The 24,365-nt window shown below is 39.2% G+C and overlaps 1 protein-coding gene across 5 annotated transcripts in view; it reads left to right on the top strand.

Annotated features, from left to right (window-relative positions):
* Positions 1-24,365, top strand: part of LOC130865925 (EGF-like and EMI domain-containing protein 1) — a 639,134-nt gene that overhangs the window by 52,156 nt on the left and 562,613 nt on the right. For all 5 annotated transcript variants that reach the window (XM_057757081.1, XM_057757082.1, XM_057757080.1 and 2 more), the window contains exons 2-4: positions 11,496-11,630; positions 14,493-14,602; positions 16,202-16,306. In XM_057757081.1, the coding sequence (XP_057613064.1) occupies positions 11,496-11,630; positions 14,493-14,602; positions 16,202-16,306 (350 nt within the window). The remainder of the gene's footprint in view (positions 1-11,495; positions 11,631-14,492; positions 14,603-16,201; positions 16,307-24,365) is intronic.

The following is a 24,365-nucleotide window of genomic DNA, read 5'->3' as shown; positions in this document are numbered from 1 at the left end:
AGAATCAAATGCTGGTTTTTGATTTTTACGTGAGAACAGAATTATAGACAGAAAGGCTTGTTCGGAGAACAGACAGACAGAGTCTTTATGCTGCAGTAGGAGAAGAGGCAATGTGTGTTTACCTTGAAAGGAAGGGAGAATTATTTACATAGTGATTTATAGATCCCAGGACAGCTGGATATGATGGAAGATGCTAAGGTGCGATCTGTTCTAGAAGAACGTGTACTGGAGGAAAGAGGATACAGAAACACAGGAAAATAGCAGAGGACAGGAAATCTGAGAATAGTATATAATTGGCGCTGTGATAAAGACTGGGTGTGAGTGGAGAATTCAGAAAAGGAGGTGATTACTATGGGCAGCAAATACAGAACACTTTATAAGGGGAAAAAAATCCCACTTCTAGGTTTTTTCTTTGTTTTTAGCAGTTACGGGGAAAAGGAAGAAGCACCAGAAACTGTTCAGTGGTTGACCTTTGAGCAGCATCTCTTTTCATTCTTTAACCCTCATTAAACAAAATAAAGAACAGAATCATAAATTCATCCACAGATGATGCATCAACATGCTCATACGTACTTACAATTAATATGTATGTGTGCACGAACACACAATTTGGCATGATGAATTTCTCCCTTTCTATTTCTTTATTCCCTCTCTCTCTAATCCTTCCTCTTTCTTTTGACCATAGTTTTAAGATACTTGGCAAAAATTAGGAAATTTCCCTGTAAGAGGAATTAAAGATGTTTTCTGGATTTCCCAGAAGGCATCAGCACATATTCACATATGGAAAGCAGTGCTGAGCACAGTATTGATACCCATCCTGTAGTCATGACAGCAAGGGCACTATGAACTTAGCCTAACTCTTTCCCAAAGCTTTATCGATTCTATCCATGAGGATAAAAGAAAACCCATACAGGATGGCACTGTGAAAACCAAACAAACAAACAAAAGCAATAGAATGAGGGTTTTGTATTTAGAAGTTTGATTTCTCAGCAGCTAATTCCTGCCAACACTTCAGTCCTACAATGGCGGGGTCAGTGTGTAGCATCTCTCACCTTCTAGAAGAATAGAGTGCATGGGCATCCTCACCGCAGGGCATCCTCACTGCAGGGTACCCTCACTACAGGGCATCCTCACCGCAGGGCATCCTCACTACAGGGCATCCTCACCACAGGGCACCCTCACTACAGGGCATCCTCATCACAGGGCATCCTCACCACAGGGCATCCTCACCGCAGGGCATCCTCACTACAGGGCATCCTCACCACAGGGCACCCTCACTACAGGGCATCCTCATCACAGGGCATCCTCACCACAGGGCATCCTCACTACAGGGCATCCTCACTACAGGGCATCCTCACCACAGGGCACCCTCACTACAGGGCATCCTCACTGCAGGGCATCCTCACTGCAGGGCATCCTCACCGCAGGGCACCCTCACCACAGGGCATCCTCACTACAGGGCATCCTCACTACAGGGCATCCTCACCGCAGGGCACCCTCACCACAGGGCATCCTCACTACAGGGCATCCTCACCGCAGGGCATCCTCACCGCAGGGCAAGCCATGTTTGTTGTTGAGTATCTGAAACGGCTATTCACATTTTCAGTTTCTTTAGTTACATTTTATTTGTAAATTTTTTTTTGCGTGCAGTGTATGTGTGGCGTGGGGAACATGCATGCTGTGACACGCATGTTGAAGTTCTAGGACAGCTTGTGGAGTCAGGTCTTTCATCCCATCATATCTGTCCCAGAGGTCAGACTCAGGTTGGCAGAGTTCACAACTGTGGGGTGACACTCAGGAAGGCAGGAGAAAGAAAGAGAGAGCAAGAGAGAGCACGAGAACACAAAGAACAAGATATATAAAATGGAACAGATAGAAAGGCACCAAGGAGATGTGCGTGAACCCAAGAGAAAAAGCTAGGTTCCATAAATTTAAATTTTTATTTCATTCTAAAAAGTCCAAAAAACAGATCCACTTTCTCTAAACTGGCAGGCATCATCAAACAATCTGCAAGCATGAAGCATGAACTTACTGTAGCTGACACAGCTCCTGAGACAGTGCTGAAACATGGCTCAAAGTCAAGAGCAGTTCTCAAACAGTGGCAAGCACCTGAGACTCTGGGCGGCTTGACAATACTCCAATTCCTGTTCCTGCCATTTGCTAAAGTTGAAAACCATTGCTCAGCAGGGTCCATCCCTGCCCAGAGTATCAGAGGCTCTTTCTACAACCCCTCAGCCTGTCCTTAAGACCATATCTTGTTCTTTTTCTTTGTTCCCTATAGTCTCTCTGTCATTTCCACATTTTGATGACAAGGTTAAGATGGCATGATCAGTTATAACCACCGTGGAAGAAGTATTTATGCCGGTCTTCAGTAGATCTGCAGGGTATAGTTTTCAAACTGCAGCCCACATTAGAGTCACCTGGAGAGTGGTAAAGTCCTAGACTCCCAGTCTCTAGAATTTCTGATCCCATGCACCATAGGTGGGATGCTAGATCTGCATGTCCAACAAGCTTTGAGAGCCCTGTCTTTTTAAAGAGACCATCTTAAGCATAGATTTGAAGAAAACCCCCCAAAGCTGTCAGGGAGTAGATCCTTATGTTGAACACCATATTTCTGGGAGATATTGCAAACTGCTCATTTTTTTTTAAGACTTTTCAAAGACGGGCATGTTAGATTATTAATAATTTCCCCAAATACTTTTTCAGTATTAACATTTATTATAAAATATCTGTCTAAAATGCGTCTCATCTAAGCCCTAGATCAGTGGTTCTCGATCTGTGGGTCATGACCTTGTGGGGGGCAAATGACCCTCTCACAGGGGTCTTCTAAGACTATGGAAAAACACAAATATTTACTTATGATTCATAACTAGCAAAATTACAGTTATGAAGCTGCAATGAAAGTAATTGTATGGTTGGGGGTCACCACAACTTAAGGAACTGTATTAAGGGGTCACAGCACTAGGAAAGTTAAGAGCCATTGCCCTGGACCCCTCAACATTAGAAAAATGACCTCACACAGTAATTAAGGGCAGTTCCAAGCCTTCTCTATTTTTCTCCACCCCATGTCTCTTTATATAAGCATTACATTATTACGGTATATTACTAGCATTCATTTAATTTTGATAAACAAAATGATGTTGAAAAGTAAGGGCATTTATCTTTGAAGAAAGATGAGCCTGCTTAATCTGTACAAGAAAGATTTAATAGAAGGCATCCAGCTTTCTGGAAGGCAGTATCTCTGACCCAGATTGGACAGTAGAAGTTGTATTAATTTGTTCGACTCTTTCAAGTAAAGCTCATGTTAGTGATTCTTGTAGATTCACTGTGTACAAATTGTGTACAATCAATGTGTGGTACAACACCTTTGGGTCTGAGGAATTGTCCGACTTTTCCCCAGATTTCAGGATACATGCCGCCTGAGGCTTAAACCTTCTTATTTGAAAGTCATTTTAAATTGACATATGAAATTTGTTTATTTATTATATACAAAGTGGTATATGGAAATATTTTGCAATTACTAAGTAGAAATAAAGATAGGAATTATCATTTTCAAATTTTTTGTTGGGAGAAAAGTTACAATGTATTATGCCAATAATCCTGAAGTATTGTGTTGATTTCTCATTGGTTCCATTTATTTGACTAAATTTCCATTGTTTCCACTGTAGTATTTGCTTCCTTCCCGGCAGTGCAGAGAAGTCCTGGTAGCTCCACTGGCCACATCTCCAACATTCCACTCATCTTTCATTTGTTTGATGATAGCCACTCTACTGGGTGTACGATGGCATATATATGCTGTGAGATAAACTTTGCTATTTTTGGACTATGTTTATTCCTTAGTTTAGTTATTGTCCCCTTATCAAATTTGTATTTTGAGAATCTTCCCTTGTCTCATAGGTCATCCCTCCATCCCTGCTTGCTTTCCTGCTTATGCAGGAGGTTTTGTGTTGATGTGCTATTGGTCCATATTTGCTTCTCTATTGTTCACTACTATATTTATTTATCGTGTGTGGACCCATGTGCATGCATGTGTGTGTGTAACAATTCACATACGTAAAACGGAGGACAATTGGAGTTTGTTGGTTTTCTTCTCATACCCCGTGGTTTAAACCCTGAGTCATCTCAGAGACCCAGATCAGTAGTTTAAAGTTATATTGAAGACAGTCTGGTGTTGATGTCTATATATGTTGTGAGCTAAGATTTGAAAGGTGGTTTTCTGCATGTGGATGTCCAGTTGTTTTAAACATCATCTATTAGAGAGATTATTTTTTCTTTGTTGTGTGTTCTTAGTATCCCTGCAGAAAATGAGCTGACTAGCACTTAAATTTGTATCTGGTCTCTTTGTTCTTTGGTTTTGTATATCTTTTATGAATGCAGACTTCTCTTGGTCACTAGTTCTGTAACACATCTTGAAGTTAGGCATTGTGATTTTTTAACTCTGTTGATTTTGCTCAACATTGCCTGAACTACTTTTGATGTTTGTTAATTTTTCTTGGCTCTCTTTGGGTTGCCTGTGGATGTTAGAATTTTATCCATTTTCTGAAAAATTTCCCTGTAGTTTTTATAGGGATTGCATTCAGTTGCAGAGAGCTAGGAGTAGTATGCACAGTTGACCAATATTAACTTTTTCACACCAAAAAATGTGGGCTGTCTTACCATTCATATATGTCTTCTTTCCTTTGATCCTTTAATAATTTATAGTGTTTGATAAACAGATATCTCCTTTGGTCAGAGTAAATCTCAAGGTTAATGGGGGTTTTCATAATCTGGAGTATCTTCATATAGAGGAACACATGTCTTACATTACCAATTCTGTACAAGTTGTATACTAATATGAAAATACCATTTAACCTCTTCTAGAACTGAGTGTTCTTTTATTAACTTCAAGAACAGTTTGTAGTTGACTGCACTATAAGCCCCTAACAGAATTGCTGATACATCATACAAGATCAGAGAAATTTTGGAGAGAGAATTCATGAATTCTTCATCACAGTATCTTCAAAGCATTTGATTTCTGTGAAGTTTGAGTTAACTGATGCTACTGTTTATGACACGGTGTTGAACATGCCTTAGCTATAAGGGTTATGTTTTAGAAAAAGAAAACAGATAATATAAATCAGTTTTCATAAAGAACTTCTCAAAATAGGAGAAGGGGAGGAGTCAGGGTGTACTGTCCAGAGAGGAGTCAGCCGACAGCCCCAACAGGTGTGATGCAGCGATGGTTAGTTGGACTTCTGTAAATGGCATGGTTCTGTCTTCTGTTTGATCAAACAGGGCTGGGCAACAATGTGTACTGTAGAAATTTCACTAGTGAAGTCCTTAATCATATAGATATCTACAGGGATTTAAGAGACTGAATTGTGGTGGATTAACTAGAAGGAGCTTGGCACAGGCTGAGTGGTCAGGATAAGATTCACTAGGTTCTTTGTTTGAGGTGGCCACAAAAGTAAGGCAAATAGACTCCCATAGCTTTCATTTAATTATGCCAGTGCAATGACTTAGATCTTTCAAGAAATCCCAAAGAATGCTTAATAAAATTAGATGATTACAGAGGTTGTCAAAGCAATTTGAAAATAGTCACACATACTGGATTTTTCCTATAAATGAATTGATTTTGAATTGTAAGGTGATCATTGAAAAGGAAGGAGTGCATTGTAAGCCCATTACATCCTGGGTCAATGGGGACCCACCCATTCCTTTTAAGTCGTCTATGCATCATTGCTAATAGAGAGCCCAGGGAATACCAAATCTCATTTATAATGGTTATTTGAATATTCTATGTAAAAGCTAATCTTCTGAAGACTTAGAGAAATCATTGTAGATTAAAATAAGAAATAAAGATTTGCATTTATAAGAAATTAATGATGGTTCTGAAATTGAAGAACTATTTAGTGCTGGGAGAAATAAATACAAATTGTAGCATCAATCTGATGGAGTTTTGTTTAGATTGCTTCTGGTGATAAAACGTCTATAATAATATAGATCAATGGCTGGTGTTTGCTATAAATTTGCAATGTTTAGCATAATTTTTGTTTGCACTTCATACTAAAGTGACACCAAGAAATACGAGATTAATAGTTAGTTATTAAGTGAAAATGACTTTCATGACTGTAGTCATTTTTAGAAACTGTTACGTGTAATTCATTTAGGGAGTAGAGGAAATTAATTTGCAGCTGCAGAGAGATCCAGCTCATGCCAACAAAGACGGAAGTGCACACAGTAATAGACTTCAGAAGCATGAAGATCCTTTCTACGCCCTCGTTGGGATACTCGGTTATTCAGATGCTCTGGAGATCACTACACTCTTATCTGTTGACTCCAGAACACTCTCCTATCAGCTTAGGAAGCAGAAAAGGCAGTGCCTGCCCCCCAATTATGTCACAATATTAAAGAGTGCCGGCTTGTGCATACCTAAGGGGACCGAGGGTCAGATGCAGCAGCAGGAGTGTGGTGCCTTTTTATTAATTTTAATTAGTGTTTTCAGGAGGAAGTGTCATTTTAAGTTCTTTTTTTAAAGAAAATGACACATTATCCGCTTTCATCTGTTTCACTGCTTGGCAAATTAGTACTGATGTAAAATTTAAATTTTGTAGATTGTAGGTTCTTTGAGAAATTTATTCTCAGCTTATTAATGTGATAAAAACCTACACCTAATATATAGCTAAGCACGGATTATCTGTCAAGTGCTGTTCTAAACCCTTTCTCTGCACTAACTGATGTTTATATCTTGATCACTGGATCCCCCTAAAGACAAAACGATACAGTCCTTTATTTGGTTACAACCTATTGAACACCCTCTTTATACTACCATAGAACTAAGTTGAAAATGTTAATATTTTAGAACAGAGTAAAAAATATACTTAAGAATTTAGCAATTTATGAAAGTGTTATTTGTTAGACTGTATATGGAAGTTCTACTTTGTGAGACATCTGTCAAACCTAGATAAGATATTTCAAGAAATAATGATAATAATAATAATAATTATTATTATAAGCCGGGACACTTGGAAAGAAAGTTAGGTCTCTTGGTACACCAGAGCATGTATGGAGGGCCCAGCAGTGGTGTGCTGGGGCTCCCTGAGGACTCACTAACGTGTGCATGCAGAACTAGGCAGAGGCAGTGCTGAGTTAACCAGTGAGTAATGAAGGAAAATAATGTCTCAAAACAAACTTTCAGCATGCTATAAACTGTCATTTCTGTCTCTTTCCTTTTCTTTCTTTTTTTTTTTTTTTGGATTTTTTGAGACAGGGTTTCTCCGTAGCTTTTGGTTCCTGTCCTGGAATTAGCTCTTGTAGACCAGGCTGGCCTCAAACTCAGAGATCTGCCTGTCTCTGCCTCCCGAGTGCTGGGATTAAAGGTGTGCGCCACCACCTCCCGGCTTCTCTTTCCTTTTCTAAGGACCTTCTAAGATGGTGCAGTCTGAAAGGCTGATACTTGGTCTATTACAGTAATAGTCTTGAGACTCTGGATATAGAACTCAGAGGAAACTGCAACAGAGGTGCTCTGAACTATTGGATTACCTGGGCCATCTGCTCCTATTGGAGCCTTTTCAGAAGATCTTCCTTGATCAAACCTGATTTTTCTTATCCCAGAATGAATCCACAGCTTCTCATTTCTTGTGGAAACAAAAGCATAACCTCTTCTCTAAAGTAACATATATCTTTTGACTTAAATTTTGAAGGCAAGGCATTTTCAAAATATACACGTTCTATTAATCCAGCAGCATTTGTAATCAAATGTCTTTTAGCAGCTGTTGTTCCTTCCTCAGTCATCAAATAATTCAAAGACAACACAATAATGTACAGTGTGCAGATTCTCTGTGCATTTTCCATCTTTACATGGCTTTATTTTAAGTTCTATTTCTTTTATTTTTTATTTTTGTTTTTTTGAGAAAGGGTTTTTCTGTGTATCTTTGACTGTCCTGGAACTTGTTCTGTAGACTAGGATGCCCTTGAACTCATAGATATCCACCTGCCTCTGCCTCCCAAGTGCTAGGATTAAAGGCATGTGCCCCCACACCCAACCAATTTCCCAATTTCTTTCTTTTTTAAGGACTTTATCCTTCTTCTTTTCTCTCCCAAGCCTAAGTATATTTTAAAGACATTCTAAAGCATTTAAGGTTTTTTTTTTGTCTGAATATGTCTTTACTGTATGTACTTCTCCTGACCACACCAGTCTTTAATTTAGTAAGCAATATCACTGGGATTAAAGCTGTGGCTTTGGCAGCTGAATCTGATCCACTCCTTGACTTCCTGAGAGTCTAGCTTCATGGTGGAGGTAATAATGGGAGCATTGTTTTATTTATCATAACTCAGTGAAGTTGCTAGGTCCATGCCACCATCTAGAAGCATACCAGTGGCTGCTCATAAATACCATTTAAGTGTTTGGAAACAGGGCCTCTTAAAAGAGCTATGAGGTTTTTGTTGCTAACACTGACTCAGGAAGCATCTCTTAAAGGAGCCACACCTATGTTCACCTCTAGCAAGCAGAGCCTACCAGATCCTCTTCCCAAAATTCTCCTAATTTGGTTACCCCACCTATACTTGCTGCCTGGCTACTGGCCAATCAGTGTTTTATTAAACCAATAAGAGAGACAAATATTTAAGTGGTAAAAGAGCATTATCCCACAGGGAAGGATGCTGAGATTCTGCTAGGGATGAAGGAGGTACCTTAGATAATGATGATGATTTGTTTTAGTAGGAAGTTGGTGACTTATATTTTAGATGGTAACAGGTAAACTTGGACATGCAAATGATTTAGTTAGAAATTAATATTGCCAGACTCTAGTATATGTTGGGGGAAAACCCTTTCTTTTACCAATTTAAGTCTAACTGGAAAGCTGATGTAATTTCTAAAAGCTGGATCTGTCTTATTTATGCTTTGGCTTGAAATATTAAGAGGGAGTTGCCCTCAACAAAGCTCTGGGAGGAATTAGTGTGGCTCCCTAATATCTTTAAGGGCAGTTTATGTATACTGTTTAGTGTTTTGATGCTGTGCCCTTTACTGGCTAGTCCTTCTGTGTATCAGTTCATCACTTCCTGGTCAGTGCTTTATGATAGAAGACTTATACCCAAAATTGTGTTTGTGGAATGCTTCTGAAACAATATGTTATGTGTATAGGTACACAGTAAGTAATTTTTGAGTGAGTGGATTGTTGGACAGATAGATGAAGAGATTGTATAGTGGAATTCAATGTGGGATCTTGTGTAATATATTACACTTTTGATAACAAAATAAACGACCTTTGTGTTCATTCTTTTTTGGCTACATGGCTCACAAAAGTCACATAAGACTGAAATAAAGTTGTATTTGTGTTCATGTATACATATTAATATATGGCACACGTATATAGAGACACAAATATATTAAACTAATACATATATACATATAATATACAGACATGTTTTTATTTTCTATAATAGCAGATTCTTAAAAACTAAGATTTTCTTTACTCTTTCTGTCCAGTTCTTGATGATTTCATGAATGCATATTTTAGGTTCAGTCTTTATAGTTACTTTGCTATTATTGTATTTGTTTTAAATATTAAAATGTGCTATGCAAACTCATAAATGAAATTCCATATGATCCTTACAGTATTTAGGTGAAATTGACAATTACAAATCTAAACAATCACCTTTTAGAAATGTACATGTGTGTGAGAAATGGGCTGTAAGAGAAATCAGTTGGCAAGACTTAGAGCCACGGAAAGCAGTGAGAAAAACAGAAGCTGTGGCCAACTAGGGTGGTGTCATTGAGTTATGTGTGGGGCATACATTTAGACATTAATTCTGTGTTCCTAGGAAAGTTCACAGAAATTTTTAGGACCTGCCTGCAGCACCTTTAAAAGAGTTCACATTGTACTTTTGGCTGACTGTGAGTAAAGTTAAGTAAGACCATCTTAAAATGCTCTGAGATTATGAGTAGGGAAGACTAAGTCAGAATGTCAGCTTCCCAAAGAAAGGAACACCAGGGTTGGATAATCTTTTGCATCCTTAGCTTGTGCTGGTGTGAAGCCTGTAAATGACACTGCAGACACGACAAGCAAGAGTGACTTGCCTAACTTGCAACTGTCATTAGTATTACTGTAAATGAAGACTGCACTGAGCTAGTAAATAGATTGTCACCTGGAGACTGAGACTGCTCATTCATTTCCCAAACTCGAATAATCACACAGAAACTATACTAATTACATCAATGTTTGACTAATATCTTAGGCATATTTTTAGCTAGCTCTTACAGCTTAAATTTACCCATTTCTCTTAATCTATGTTTCACCATGAGGCTATGGCCTACCAGTAGGTTTCTGTCATCTGTCTTCTTTGGCAGCTAAATTACATCTGCCTGACTCCACCTTCCTTATCCCTCCATTCAGTTTAGTTTTCCTGCCTAGCTATAGTCTGCCCTGCCATAGGCCAAAGTAGCTTCTTTTTTAACCAATGGTAATAAAACATATTCACAGCATACAGAGGGAAATCCCACATCAGTCATTAAAAACATTCTTAAAAATCACAAAAGATTCTAAATATTATTGGTACCCTATGTGAGTTATCAGTGTATAGGTACACAGCAAGTGTATCTATGAATCTGGATTAACCTTCTTTAAGGCAATTGTCCTATAATGGGGTGGTATAGCATTTGTTCTTCATTAACAGTTAGACACACCTGGGAAAATGGAGCCTCAAGTTGAGGAATCTCCTCCATCACATTGATTGCTAATTGTGGAGGAGGGGGGAGCTCATTGGAGGCTGATGGTTCTGTCTGTGCAGGAGGGCAGACTGAATGGAAGCAGGAAGTGAGCTAGGGTTTCACTTCCTGCCTCCAGGTCCCAGCCTTGGGTTCTTGCTCGGGCTTCCCTCAGTGATGGACTGTAATCTTTAAGCCAAATAAACCCTTTCCTTCTCAAGTTGCTTTAGGTCAGTATTTTACCACAGAAGCAGGAAAGCAAACTCAGATAGGGAGATTGAAACTTATTTGTGTTTAAACAAGCATCATATTACATATGAAATCAAATTAAACATACAGATGAAGAATATTGCTCAGACATTGGTTTCCAGGAAAGACTAAAGTTCTTTAATGAATTGGCTTGCTTTTTCTTCATGAGTTTTGAGAATCCTGACATTGTGTATCTTTCTAAATTTTGGCTCCAAAAGAGTTCAGAACTTAATGTGCAACTCAATTATCTTAATCAATGGGTATATAACAACTTGAATATCTCTAAAGGTTTTTTGATCTTCAAGATCTATTCCGGTTTTCTTTCTTCCTGGCCCCAGATATTGTAGACTATTTTTACCTTAATTAACACATGGTAATTGTACACCGTCATGGAGCCTGAATCCTCCAAACATTGCCTATGTTTTTGCCCGTTACTTTCTGTATGTATTTTTCTATGCCATTACAAATGTGTTGTGGAAAATGGATGAATTAGCACTCATGCTTCTTACAGAAACCCTGTCCACTTCTTTTTGTGTAACTACGTATTTCTCTCTTTGTGAAGGCCAAATGTCTGCAAGGAGGAGCAGCTGGTGGTGGTAAGACTGTCACGCCCATGCACCCAAGCTTTCATAGACACAGTCAAGTTCTGGAAACAAGGCTGCACAGGCCCACGGTGGTGTGTGGCTTATGAAAGAAGGTAAGGTGATGTCCTTACTCCTGTCACACCTAAAACTCGAAATGAGAAGCTTCACCTATTCCTAAATGCCTTTTACCATGAACTGTAGTTGGCTGGGTAACTAAGTAGAGAGCAAAGGCAGACTTACCAAGAACATTCACACTTACATAGATAGCTTCCTTCAGCAATGGGATGGACACTTATGTTAGACCTTGCTTATGTGTGAACTATTTTTGGTTATAGACACTAATTTTACCTCAGGATATGATATATCATTGAAAGCAAAAGATCAGAAACATGGCAGAAACAAGCAATATTGTGTTGGTTTGCTAAATTTAGCTCGACTTGATCCAGGCTTTCTACAGCTGGGAAGGAGCATCTGACCTGCCCTTGCCACTCTGGAGCACTTTGAAACCCACAGATTCTTTAACTTTCTCATGGCCTTTGAATTAGGATCAACCCAGCAGGCTGTAAGAAGAGAGAAAAGCAAGTGTCCACAATGCTTTCTAAGAGTCCAGGCTTCATCATTTTTTTTAAAGTTTTGAAATAGTTTCACAAAACATCTAAGAGCCTCTTGATAGAAGTGTTTGCTATTGGTTATTGGGTTGGATTTTATGAAAATGATTCAAATGAATCTAAATTTATGATAAATTTTAACAATAAATTATGGTTTTAGGTTAATAAATTTATTAATACTACTATCATCCGTGAAAAGTTAGGGTGTTTATAAGTAACTCACCTTGCCATTGTACAACCATGGTGACAGTTATAATACATGACTAAGTGATTTACAGCTGGAAATATGGGTACCTACTATATTGTGTGCATATGCATACAGATACATATTTATCCTTTAGATTAGTACTCTGGGGTGTTGTTTTAAATTGAGAATATATAAATGTCAGTTAAGTCAGAAAAGTTTTCCTAATTATTACTTATTTTGTGGCTTTAAGTTAAATTCAGTATTTCTCTGTATTTTAGTGTGCAAAGCTGGAAAATAATGACATGCATGAATAGCATGAAGAGTACTGAAAACAGAGTTTACACATGTAGCATAACTCAATATGTACGTTAATACAAACCAGTAGCAGTGAATTTATCACAAAACCTAGGCAGGACACATGCTTCTAGTATATACAATTTATTGATTAGATGAATGTGTGTGTCTATGTAGACATGCTTGTAGTACATAAGATTTGTTCATTAGAGGAGTGCGTGTGTGCATGGAGTGTGTGTATGTGTTTATAGACATGCTTGTAGTATATACGATTTATTAGAAGTGTGTGTGTGTGTGTGTGTGTGTGTAGACATGCTTGCATCTATATGATTTCTTAATTAGAGGAGTATGTGTGTGTGTAGACATGCTTGCATATATATGATTTATTAATTAGAGAAATGTGTGTGTGTGGTGTTGCTTCTTGCCTTCCATGTTGTTTGAGACAAGTCTCTCATGTTCACTACTGACTCAGCTGGCCAGTGATGCTCTCGATCTCCTGTGTATGCCTCCCATTAACTCCCTGAGAGGCTGTCATTATAAGCACCTGCACTACTGAGTCCAGTCTTCCTGTGTATTCTAGGGATTGGACTGGGGGTCACTGGATTGGAGGGGAAGCCCTTTATCAATTTTAAGGCATTTCTCCAGTCCTAGAAATCATTTTTGAAAAGGGTTTTTCATTTAAATTTTCTGTATTGTCCCAATGTGGTTTAATTGTTGTAGATAGTGAACTGACTCAAAGAAAATCCTCAGTCGTGTAGAGGCTTAGAAGTGGGAGAAACAAACATGACTACATGTCACAGGCTTCACATGTTTATCCTCAGCCGTGTAGTTGTGGGAAGAACAAACATGACTAAGTGTCAGAGACTTCACATGTTTATCTTCAGCCGTGCAGATGCAGGAAGAACAAACATCACTGAGTGTCACGGGCTTCACATGTTTATCCTCAAGAGCTTGCAAGTTTAACAGCTCTGTTTGTGACACTGATTTGGAGGGGTAGCAATGTAAAAAATAATTGATGTCTTGCCAAACATACCCTTTTCTGTTTGTATATACATCTAGTCATATCCTGATTGGAAAGATATACACAGAAGTTCTCGGTTATATTTCAAGATGTTGAATAATTAAATGTGATAAACAATGCTGAAGCCAATAAACACTCTAGTAATAAAGAGGGTTGGCATAGAGAGGAGAGAATCTGGAGGAAGTGGAAAAAGAAGTTGGCCTTGAATAATGAAGGATTTGGGCTAGGACATGGGACAAAGAACGAGCTAGAACTTCAGGGATAAAGCGTATACAGGAATTTGGTTTGATAGAAAGGAAATCAGCATGCTTTGAGATGGGTGATACAGCAGTCAGCTGACAGGTCATCACTGGTAGGCTCTGGTCCTTCCTCACTGAGAGGTCTTTGACATCATCTCCTACTGTACTTGCTTCATCCCAAAGAAACTTTTGACTTTGCATGTATACTTTAAAGATTTTTGTCTTATATTTAAGTGTGTGTATGTGTGTGTGTGTGTGTGTGTGTGTGTGTTTGTGCATCTGAATGCAGTGTCTGCAGAGGCCAGAAGAGAGTGTCAGATCCCCTGGAGCTGGAGTTACAGGCAGTGATAAGCTGCTGGAAATCCTCTACAAAAACTCTTAAGCTCATTTTTATGCTTCTTAATCTTCCACAACCCATACCTAAAACTTATGCTGATTGCATGTGCGGTGTAGTAGTTGTATGCTATATACAAAGTGCACCCATAGCTAGCCATCCCATCTCTTATCTACCTCCTAGGATATGTAACAGAATTTGAATCAGAGGGAGAAATTCTTATAACTGTGAAATGATAATTTTGCCATCAGAGGCACGATACATTTTCTGATTACTATCCTGTGTGCCATAGGACCCGCTACTATACCGTCTACAGGCAGGTGTATACCACAGAACACCGGACAGTCTTCAGATGTTGCCCTGGTTGGAGCCGATGGGATGATGAGCCAGGCTGCCTCTCCTGTAAGTAGTAATTCTTTCTGCCAACTTCTGCAACAGGGAATGCTTTTGCCTCCTCCACAGGATGCCTATCGTGCTTTGGCATTTTAAGAAGCACTGCAGATTCAGAGCATTGCTTGAAACCAGTCTTCCTTAGTCTTCCTAATGCTGTGGCTGTGGTCCTTTATATCGTTCCTCATGTTGTGGTGACCCCGACCATAATATTACCTTCGTTACCACTTCATAACTGTAGCTTTGCTGCTGTTATGAATTGTAATGTAGTATCTGTGTTTTCTGGTGATCTTAGGTGACCCCTGGGAGGGGTTGCAACCTATAGGTTGAGGGCCACTGCTCTAGACTAAGGACTCAGATGTGATGTGTGGGGAAATGCATATAAAAAGCCTTTCTGTGAACCATTTTCATGATGGGTTGTAGCTCAGGACCAATGAAAGCTCCTGTATATTCTGTCTACTTAGAGGACAGGCGATTTAAAGGCAGGAAGGCTCTCCTTGATGTCCATCCCACTTCTCTGCCTTCCTCTTTCCTGTATCATCAACTTTGTAATCCATAGTTGATTCAAAAGTCCAGAGGGAAATCCCTGTACTAAATCTAGATGGGATTTCTCAACGTGGGCTTGCCATGATTAATTGCAGAGCTCTGGAGGCAGCTTGCTATTTAAGATGAGGTCTGCACTCTGTTTCCAAGCCTCAGGTGATGGGATTTCAGAAGCCTTGGAGTCTGGTGTTTGACAGCACTCAGGCAGAGAACTAGTGGCATTCCACAGCTCACCGGACTGTGAGAAATGGCTCCCTTTAGTGAGCCCTTTACCTGCATTATGTGCCTATGGCGATTGGGAAGTTCCTTAGATTGCATCTGTGAGTCTAATCAGTGCAGCACCATAGCACGGTTCATCTCTCCTGCCTCTATGCACCTTACAGAGTTTGCCAGCATCCTGCCTCCTTTCCCTGTGGGCTTTCTGCTTTTAAAATACATTGGAGAAGTTTTGTTGTGGGCTTCCTGTATTAAGTGTCAAGTGTTATGGCAAGAGTGTGTTTACACTCAGGTCACTATGGCTGGGTGGTTTAAGATCGTAGAAAAGATCTTTCCACAATACTGTCAGAACTGTGTTATAAAGGACAGAAAACAGACAGCTCTAAGCTAAAGTATTCATATTTATTATTTAGCAGCTACCCGAGTTCTTTGCCTCTGGTTAAATATTAGCATTTTGTTTGATTGTTGTTGTTGTTTTAAAGATCGTTTTGACAACACAGTCACCTTATCCATGTAGTTTCTTTCTACCGGTACTTCTTTTGTCCCGATGTGAATTCAATTGACCTAGTGTCTTGTTAAAGGGTTGATTTGTATTAAGTACATCGAGAGGGGCTCTCAGAATCTGTGTGTTTGAGAAGTTTACAGGAATGTTCCTACAGATAATTCTGCAAGACTTCTAACAGTCAGCCCTTGTCTTGTAATAGTATTTTTTTTTCTATAACCCTCCTGTGTAGGGGGGGGCAGTGGAAATTTCAAGATCATGTTATATTAACTGTAAGATGCCTACTTATACTGATGATTTCCTTTCTTTCTCTCGACCCTACCTATTCTTTCTTTGAACACTTCCTTTAGCTGTGGCTTCTCTGGGAACCCATTTCAGTGGAAGGCAGTGCTCAGACAGGGATGATCAACGGTGCCTCTGCTCACAAGGGTTTCAGGGACCCCGCTGTCAATATGGTAAGTCACCAGCAGAACCAATCTGTCACAGTTTGGCACTGTTTGCTGTTGTGTCCTGGTGGTCTCATGGTGGATTTCCTGTCTGGAAATTGGTAAACACTGAATATGAGCCATAAACAGAAATCCAGAACCACAGTGTAATATGCGTCTTAAAATATGCTTTGTAGCTGACTTGTAAATTGTTGCTATAGGCGTTCAAAGGCTCTTGTAAGAACAAGATGTTCTACTTTGTAAAGAAAGGGTCAGATGTTAAGTCTCTCATGGAGGATCGCTTGAAATTACTGCTTTGATATGATATTCTGTGAGATCTCTGGGCTCTATAAATGAACAAAATGCAATCAGCATGAACTTGACTGATCCTACACCTGTTATCTTAAAAAAAAATCACAAAATCTGAAACTCATAAGACATGAGTGACTCTCAAGGCTTCAACCCTCACTGGATATGTATGTATAAGATTTTCTCGTGTGGAAAGTTTTCGGAATGACCAATGACTAACCTTTCCTGCAGAATGAAATGTCACTTAAAGCAGATGGTATGTGTGCTTTCTTGTGTCTACCACTGGGATTTCTGAAGGGAAAACCCCAAAGTTTCTGAGGTCCACCACTTGGCTCTTTCTCTTCCACACTAGGGATTAAGAGCAGTGCTCCCATCTCCCATGGGCCACTTCAGAGATGTTCCTATAAATTAATTCCCAAACTCTTTCCTGGTTGCCTTTCAAGAAATAAATGAATTAAAACAAAGCTGACATTGAGCGATCTTACACTTGGAGACAGGGATCCATGGAGGCTCTGAGCATAGCATTTATCTTTACAATTTCCAATGCTTTCGAAACAACAACAATAACAAAACCACACGTGGATCCATGCTAACAAATTATTTGACTTTGAATAAAATAGAAGATACTAAAGGCTTCCTTATTTTGGCTCATAATTCCCTGGGGAATTACAGATGTTATTGGTTCATCAAGAGGTTTTCTTTAAAAACCATGATTAGTTATTTATGAATGCTTGTTTTGTGGAGAAAATATTACAGGACATCAGGCTGCAGAGGACAAAGGTAATGAAAGAGACATATGATAAAGATAATAGCCCATTTATACCTGGATTAATTTATTCTTTATCTTTTACACCGGTACTTGAATATTTTGATTATTCCAACTTACCAACTGCCATACACCAAATAATTAATGTGCTCTCTGAAATTCAAGTGTCAAATTTTTCATTTTTGTAGTAGATTGTCTTTTGCACAAACTTGTCTTATTACCGTGAAGTCTCCAGAGCCACAGGATAACATCAACATACACAATACCCGTCAGGACTCCCTGCTGCCCCTGCCAGCACTGCTGTCCAGACATGCTTCCCTTAGACTCTAACACTGCTTCCTCTCCCACGATAGGACTCTTGTTGAATTTAAAAAAGAATTGACAACCCTAAGGGGTTCATTCGCGGAGAGTAGGTATTTAGACTTCTCCTTGGGATTGTATTTCCCTCATCAAAATGAGGCACCCCTTACTATATAAACTAGGTGGTTTTAATGGAGAAATTTTGAAGACTTTCTAGGAAATCAAGCAGTTGAGAAACAGGAGGAGAACCCAATGAAGAGGAAATTACACTAGCTGAATTCTAAAGGATGAGAAGTTCAGATTGTAAAAGCTGTTTGTAAAGTGTAGCTCACAGGACAAAGCCCACTAAGCAGGCTGATTCTAGCCTGGAGAGGCAGGCCCCTAACCTAACGCTTCTCTAGGGCCTAGAGTTCTTATGCATGATATCTGCCCCCTCCCGTATATATGCACATATATCATTAAAATAAATTTAATGCTATGTTTGAAATTGTATCTAAAAATCACTCAAATGATAAAACAATAACAAATTCTAATTATCATAAAATCCCAGTCTATATGATATAGCAAACTGAAACTATACAGAACTGCTGCTGCCTGCAGATAGCCATGATGGGCATCCCATACATATTTGTTTATGTTCTCACAGGTATGAAAAGTGTGTACACATGAGATCATATTATACACAGATTTTTTTTTAATGAATATCCTTCTGTTTTTTTCCCATCTAATGTGTTTTCCCTTCGTTGCCTGCCATTGAAACCTTTTTATGTCTTTCCCTAAACTTACTGAATCATACACAGCTGTATGGTAGTCTATTACATCAGTGGACCACACATTTTTAACTGATTATTGAGTCGAGTGGTGGAGGCTCACACCTTTAATCCCAGCACTCGGGAGGCAGAGGCAGGCGGATCTCTGTGAGTTCAAGGCCAGCCTCGTCTACAAGAGCTAGTTCTGGAATAGCTTCCAAAGTTACAGAGAAACCCTGCCTCAAAAAAAAGCAAAGCATAACAAAAAAACAAAAACAAAAACTAACTATTGAGTGATAATGATAAACATTTATTCCAAGTTTTGTTCTAGTTTTTGGCACAATAATCAGGCTTGTGATGATGTTATGCTTTACATTTTGTGAAGAACATCCCAGCTGTGGGGTTGTTGGGAGTCAATGGATATGTTCAGTTAAATTTTTAATTAAGGTTCAAGGCCAGCCTACAAGAGCTAGTTCCAGGACAGGAACCAAAAGCTATGGAGAAACCCTGTCTCGAAAAATCAGAAAAAAAAAATTTAATTAAATTTAATTAAGGATCAATGTGTGTGTGTGTGTGTGTTGCACGCACACATGCATGCATGCCTGGGTGCATGCTGCAGGGGGTTGTGAATTAAAATTGAAATAGGTCTTATTTGTTTATTTTTGATGTTTACTTTTAATAGAATCCTCGCATCTTCCTTCAGAGCCAAAGATGTGATGTTCAGATCATCAGAGTCACTGTAAATGAGTTTGTCACCTGGAGTAAAGTTGGTGCTACCAATGTGTGTGGGAAGAGAGAACATGAAAATAAGCCATTTGGCCTTCTTAAGGTGGAGAAAAGACTGCAGTCCTAGCGAGAGCGGGGCCGTGCTTATAAGGGAGAGCAACACTTAGCATTAATAATGATTCTAAAATTGCTGACTTACCTAACTCATTTGAAAAAATCTGGCTCTCATAAGGTGAATGAAAAAAATGAATTTTGACAATTAGGAAGTAATGAAAAGCTTTCTGAAACAACTGTTGATTAAAGAAATCAAAAGGAATACTTTGAAGGTTTGAACACATGCAAATCAAACTAGATAGCTGGTAGTGAAGTTTCCTCTTTTCTGAAATATTATGGCTTCAGAGAGAGCTGGGAGTTACATGCACTGATTAATTTCACAGACAAAGTCACACCTCATTCCTACATTACTACCTCTCTTCCTTTCCTCTGTGTCAGATGTCAATCAAAATGTCAGTGTGGCTAATGGTAGGCATCTCAGCTTCTTATTTGTTAGACATGCATTTGCTTATTCACTCTGTCAGTCAATCAACCTTCCATCAAGTCTCCCACTTCGTAACTATTTCTTTAACAGACTGTGCACTAATACCTCAGATGTGAAAACAAATGGTTTCGTCTTAGTCTGGTGTAAGATAGAGACCAGAAATTCTATGATTGTAATGCAGCTCACCATCGCCATGATGGGATATGGGTTCTGTCCTAAGAGAAAGAGGAATACGTTCATCTATGCCATACCAAGAGAGGAGGAGGAGTTTCTCAAAGATGCTTGTAAGTACAAAATACAGCCAGTTCTTTGAGATGTACAAAATAATCCTATGAGATTTGGTAGGGATGTTAGCATATTTTCCACAGACATACGCTACAGAGTAGATAAAGGGGAAACAACAACAATTCTCTTGGGTGTAGAAAGTGTTGCATAAGAAGTGGCCAAATCATGCTATTAGCCTATGACCAAACCTGGTGTTTTTCATACTTTATACACAGAGGGTTAATTGATGGAATTCTTCATAACTCTGTTGCCAAATTCAGTTACTGAATAATATAGTCCTGTGGTTGAGGATCTGTCTGTCTGTCTGTCTGTCTGTCTGTCTGTCTGTCTGTCTATCTATCATCTATCTATACGTCCCCACCATGTGCTTGTGTGTGTTAGTGCACATGCACGTGCACATACGGAGGCCAGAAAAGGGCATCTGATATTTTCTTTGTGTCTTTCCCTTTATTCATTTGAGGTAGTATCTCTCCCTGGACCTGGTGCTCCCTTCTCAGCTATGCTTGAAGTCAACAAGTCCCAGCACTGCTCCTGTCTCAATCCCTTTCACAATTGGTTGATAGCTTGTATGGGAGGTCTGGATTATTCCTCATGTGCTGAGACCTGAATTCCCACCCTTGAGACTGTGCAGGTAGCACTCTTAATGGCCGAACCAACTTTCCAGCCCAAGTTGGGGTATCTTGAACATGCAGCATCATTTGTTGCTTCTCCATTTCCTTGTACTTATGGAAGAATCCACAAATGTTTGTATCACCTTTAAATGTGGCATTTAGATGTATATAAAGAATAAGAAGGGTTTTTTTTTGTTTTTTTTTTAACAATTTCTGTCAAGTTTTCAGGCAGTTTGAGGCTGAGATTGGGCTTCCCCGTTGACTATCTATGCTGTCTTGGAGAAGGTGCTTCTAATACCAGCCTCAGCATTATTATTTCTAAAGATACAAATAAAATCTTCAGCCTTCCTGAGTTCCAACAGTGTTCCCACAGTATTTCCAGAATCTCTTATACATTAAATTAGCAGTGATCTAAAGGCTATGAATAAGTATTCTCACCTCACCTTTATGTACTATGGAGTCATACTGGCTGCTCTATGAGCAAACAGCAAGGATGTAGGGCACATGAGATCTACGCATGCAATGTTCTGGCCTCAGAACCTGTTAGCTTAACCTGAAAGCTGGGATGCCCCTCTGATAGTGTTCCGTGTGGCTGTGTGCTGCATGTCAGCTTGTTATTTGTGAGCAGCTGAAGGTATCATACGTGTGATTTGTAGGCTGAAAAGCATCACCCAAGCTGTACTGCTTCTCATTTGCTGTAGATGCCCTGAGGACCCTAGACGGGGAGCTCTCATCAGAGCAGGAAAAGCTCCAGTTGCCTTGCTTCTCACACTGGGGAATCTGAGCAAATCTCAGAGGAAACTGAGTCACAGCTGACCACAAGGCAGGTTCCAGCCAAGGAACTGTATTGACTGTGTATAATAGAAAGCTGGCCTCAGGAGGGTTTTCTTCAGTTGAAATTCTCTTAAGAACACTATTTATTTGAGCAATGTTATATAGTTTGAATTATGTTCCCTGTTGCCACATTTCTTATATTAAAGTCCTAAATCCAAGTACTTTACAATGTGATCTTATTTTGATATAGGCTTGCTACAGATATAATAAGCAAAATGAGTTCATATCAAATCTAGTATGACTGATACCCTTATAAAACGGGAACCTTTGAATATAGATGCATACACACAGGGAGACCATCATAAGAAAATGAAGACCAATCAAAGCAATGGTTGTATATGCCAAGAAATACCGAACATTTCCAAAAATGTCCAGAAGCGAGGTGAGAGGTAACAGAGAGACTTACCTTCATAACCCTCAGGTGGTAATAGGTGGATGTCCCAGTTCTAACCCCAAGGCTTGAGTCAGTCATGTGCTACGTGTGTGAAATACATTTTCACTTAATCCTCATGCTGTCTACACATGGCATTATTTTCCTAATTTTACAAAGTAAATCCTGGAGAAATGGAACTTTTTTTTTTTCTTAAGCAACTCAGTTTGTGGTATTTCATTGCAGTAGTATTGCAAAGCAGCATGGGAAATTCAGCAAGCATTTCCCCTTCATCTTCTGCTTCAGTTCAGTAGTTGGCCTGCTGGAGCAGTGAAAATGGGGAAAGTGGCAAGGGGATTACAAAGAGCAAATCCTGCTAACGGAAGTGGGTGGCTTATTTTAATTGAATTATAAAATCAGTTGGGAAGGTAATTCTGGAAAAGAATGGAAAAATCATTAATTGAAAACAGTTGAAAATGCCACACTTAAGGGAACATTGCTAGCAGACACTACAAAATGAAGTATTGACAAGTTATATTGTGGAGATAAATGATACACAATCCTAACATGAGCCAGCAGCTTACACTAGTAAAATCTGTGCTTATTGTGTCTGTCACGTAAAAGATGCCTTGTATTAGAGCCCTAAGCTCTCAGCAAGGGATTAACTTATCTGCACTGAAGTCACCAGTATCTTCATCCCATAACTAGACAAAGGTGTGGCAACATTGGTATCTATGGGCAAGCATGCTATTGGAACTGGTTAAACTGTTTCTGAGGATAGTAAACTAAGATTTGATGTTCTTCCTTGTACCAAGGAAAAGAATAACCTGCTGTTTGGACTCCATACATGGGATTTTCTACCCTAGCATGGATTTGGATATCAAAGCTTTGGAAGAACGTTGCTGCTGCACGCTTGTAGGTGTGCATTCTATAGCCATTGTTAGCAATCACAAGCCATAGTTGAAAAGAGACTGCATTGTAATTACTTGATATTTGCAAATATGACAGTCTCAGAGGAGAATGCACAGCACCATCCAGGGCTGTTTGAGTCCACAGGGTGTAATTACTGGTGAAGTAGAAAATGGTGAAAGCTGATACTAATGACAGTGATGGGTAACCCAGGAGCCATGCTTTTATGATCTGTACTGCGTGTTTTATACATCTGTGTTTGTTGAAAATGCTCACAATCCTGTGTCATTAGTCTTCTTATTTTACCGATAACCCAGATCTTAAAATGCTTTCTGTTGCTGTTGGGTAAATTATCAAAATAAAAAACGAATGTACTTTGGACCATGGTTCCAGCTCAAGAGTGCGGGTCTATGTCTGGGGATGACCATACTTGCAGAAAACACAGAGCATCATGGGTAGAGATGAAGAGTATGAGAGATTACCCACTAAACTGTACATTCCATTAACCCAGCAAGTCTTAATTGATTACACACATGGATATGTTGGTTCATTCACCAGAGCAGATACAGAGTCGCCTTTTAAAGATCCAATGGTCCCAGCTCTTAATCTCTCCTAATCAGGAGTTCCACATGAATTCAGGGGAGACAAACATGGATGGTTTGCATACAAAGTGCCCTTCAAAGAACTCAGGTGTTGAAGGCATGCTTCCAAGGTGTTGCCGCTTTGGTAATGGATTCATTAATTCTGGAGCTGTTCTGGGAAACATCTGAAAAGTCTGAAGTGCATTCTTGTGTTCACTTTAGTTTTGCTCACTGTACAGACATACACTGACCTGTGCTATCGAAAAGCATACATTGTTCTTATGGAAACAGGAAAGCAAATGGTCCTAATGTAATGAATAGTTTTCTCTGAAACAGATTCAGACTGACACAGGAAGCAGGTCATGGTGGGAGGTGTGGCAATCGAGGGTGAATGTCACACCCCAGTCTGTAATGATGCCAAGGTTGACAGGACAAATCACAACTGTTTAAATATGCAATGCCACAGGAGATGGGGAAGTTTGTGTAAAAACATGTCTTTACAAGTTGCAGCAGTATAATGAAAGACCATGACATTCCAAAGTGGGAGAAAATGTTGTTCCATGAAACCAGCCAAACATAATCATGTTTTGCTCTATTGCTGCTTGCAATCAAGTTGTGTGTTTTTGCTTAATCTTATACTAAATCAAGCTCACATTAGTTAATCAGGTAAAAAATAAGATGAAAAACTTTCATTTAATGTATTAACTAGAGCTTAAACGCCGTATTTTATTTTTAAAGAATATTTTCGTTCTTCACTATTTCATACAAGTATGCAATATATCTTGAGTCTATTAATCTCTCATTATCTGTTTGTCTGTCTGCCTGCCTGCCTACCTACCTACCTACCTATTTATTTATTTATTCATTCATTCACTTTATGTGTATGAGTATGTACTATATGCATGCCTGGTTCCTGAGGAGCCAGAAGAGGACATCAGATCCCCTAGACATAGAGTCACAGATGGTTGTGAGCTATCATGTGGGTCCTGAGAGCTGAATCTGGATCTCCTGCAAAAGCAGCAAGTTCTCTTATCTGCTGAGTCATCTCTCTAGTCTCCCTCTTACATTTTCTTGAGAACACAGTGTGTATTGTTTGAAAGGAGAACTGACT

This window comes from Chionomys nivalis, chromosome 24 (assembly GCF_950005125.1).
Source record: "Chionomys nivalis chromosome 24, mChiNiv1.1, whole genome shotgun sequence".
NCBI lineage: Eukaryota > Metazoa > Chordata > Mammalia > Rodentia > Cricetidae > Chionomys > Chionomys nivalis.
The sequence above is the reverse complement of the archived record's forward strand: the minus strand, read 5'-3'. Positions and strand labels throughout refer to the sequence as shown.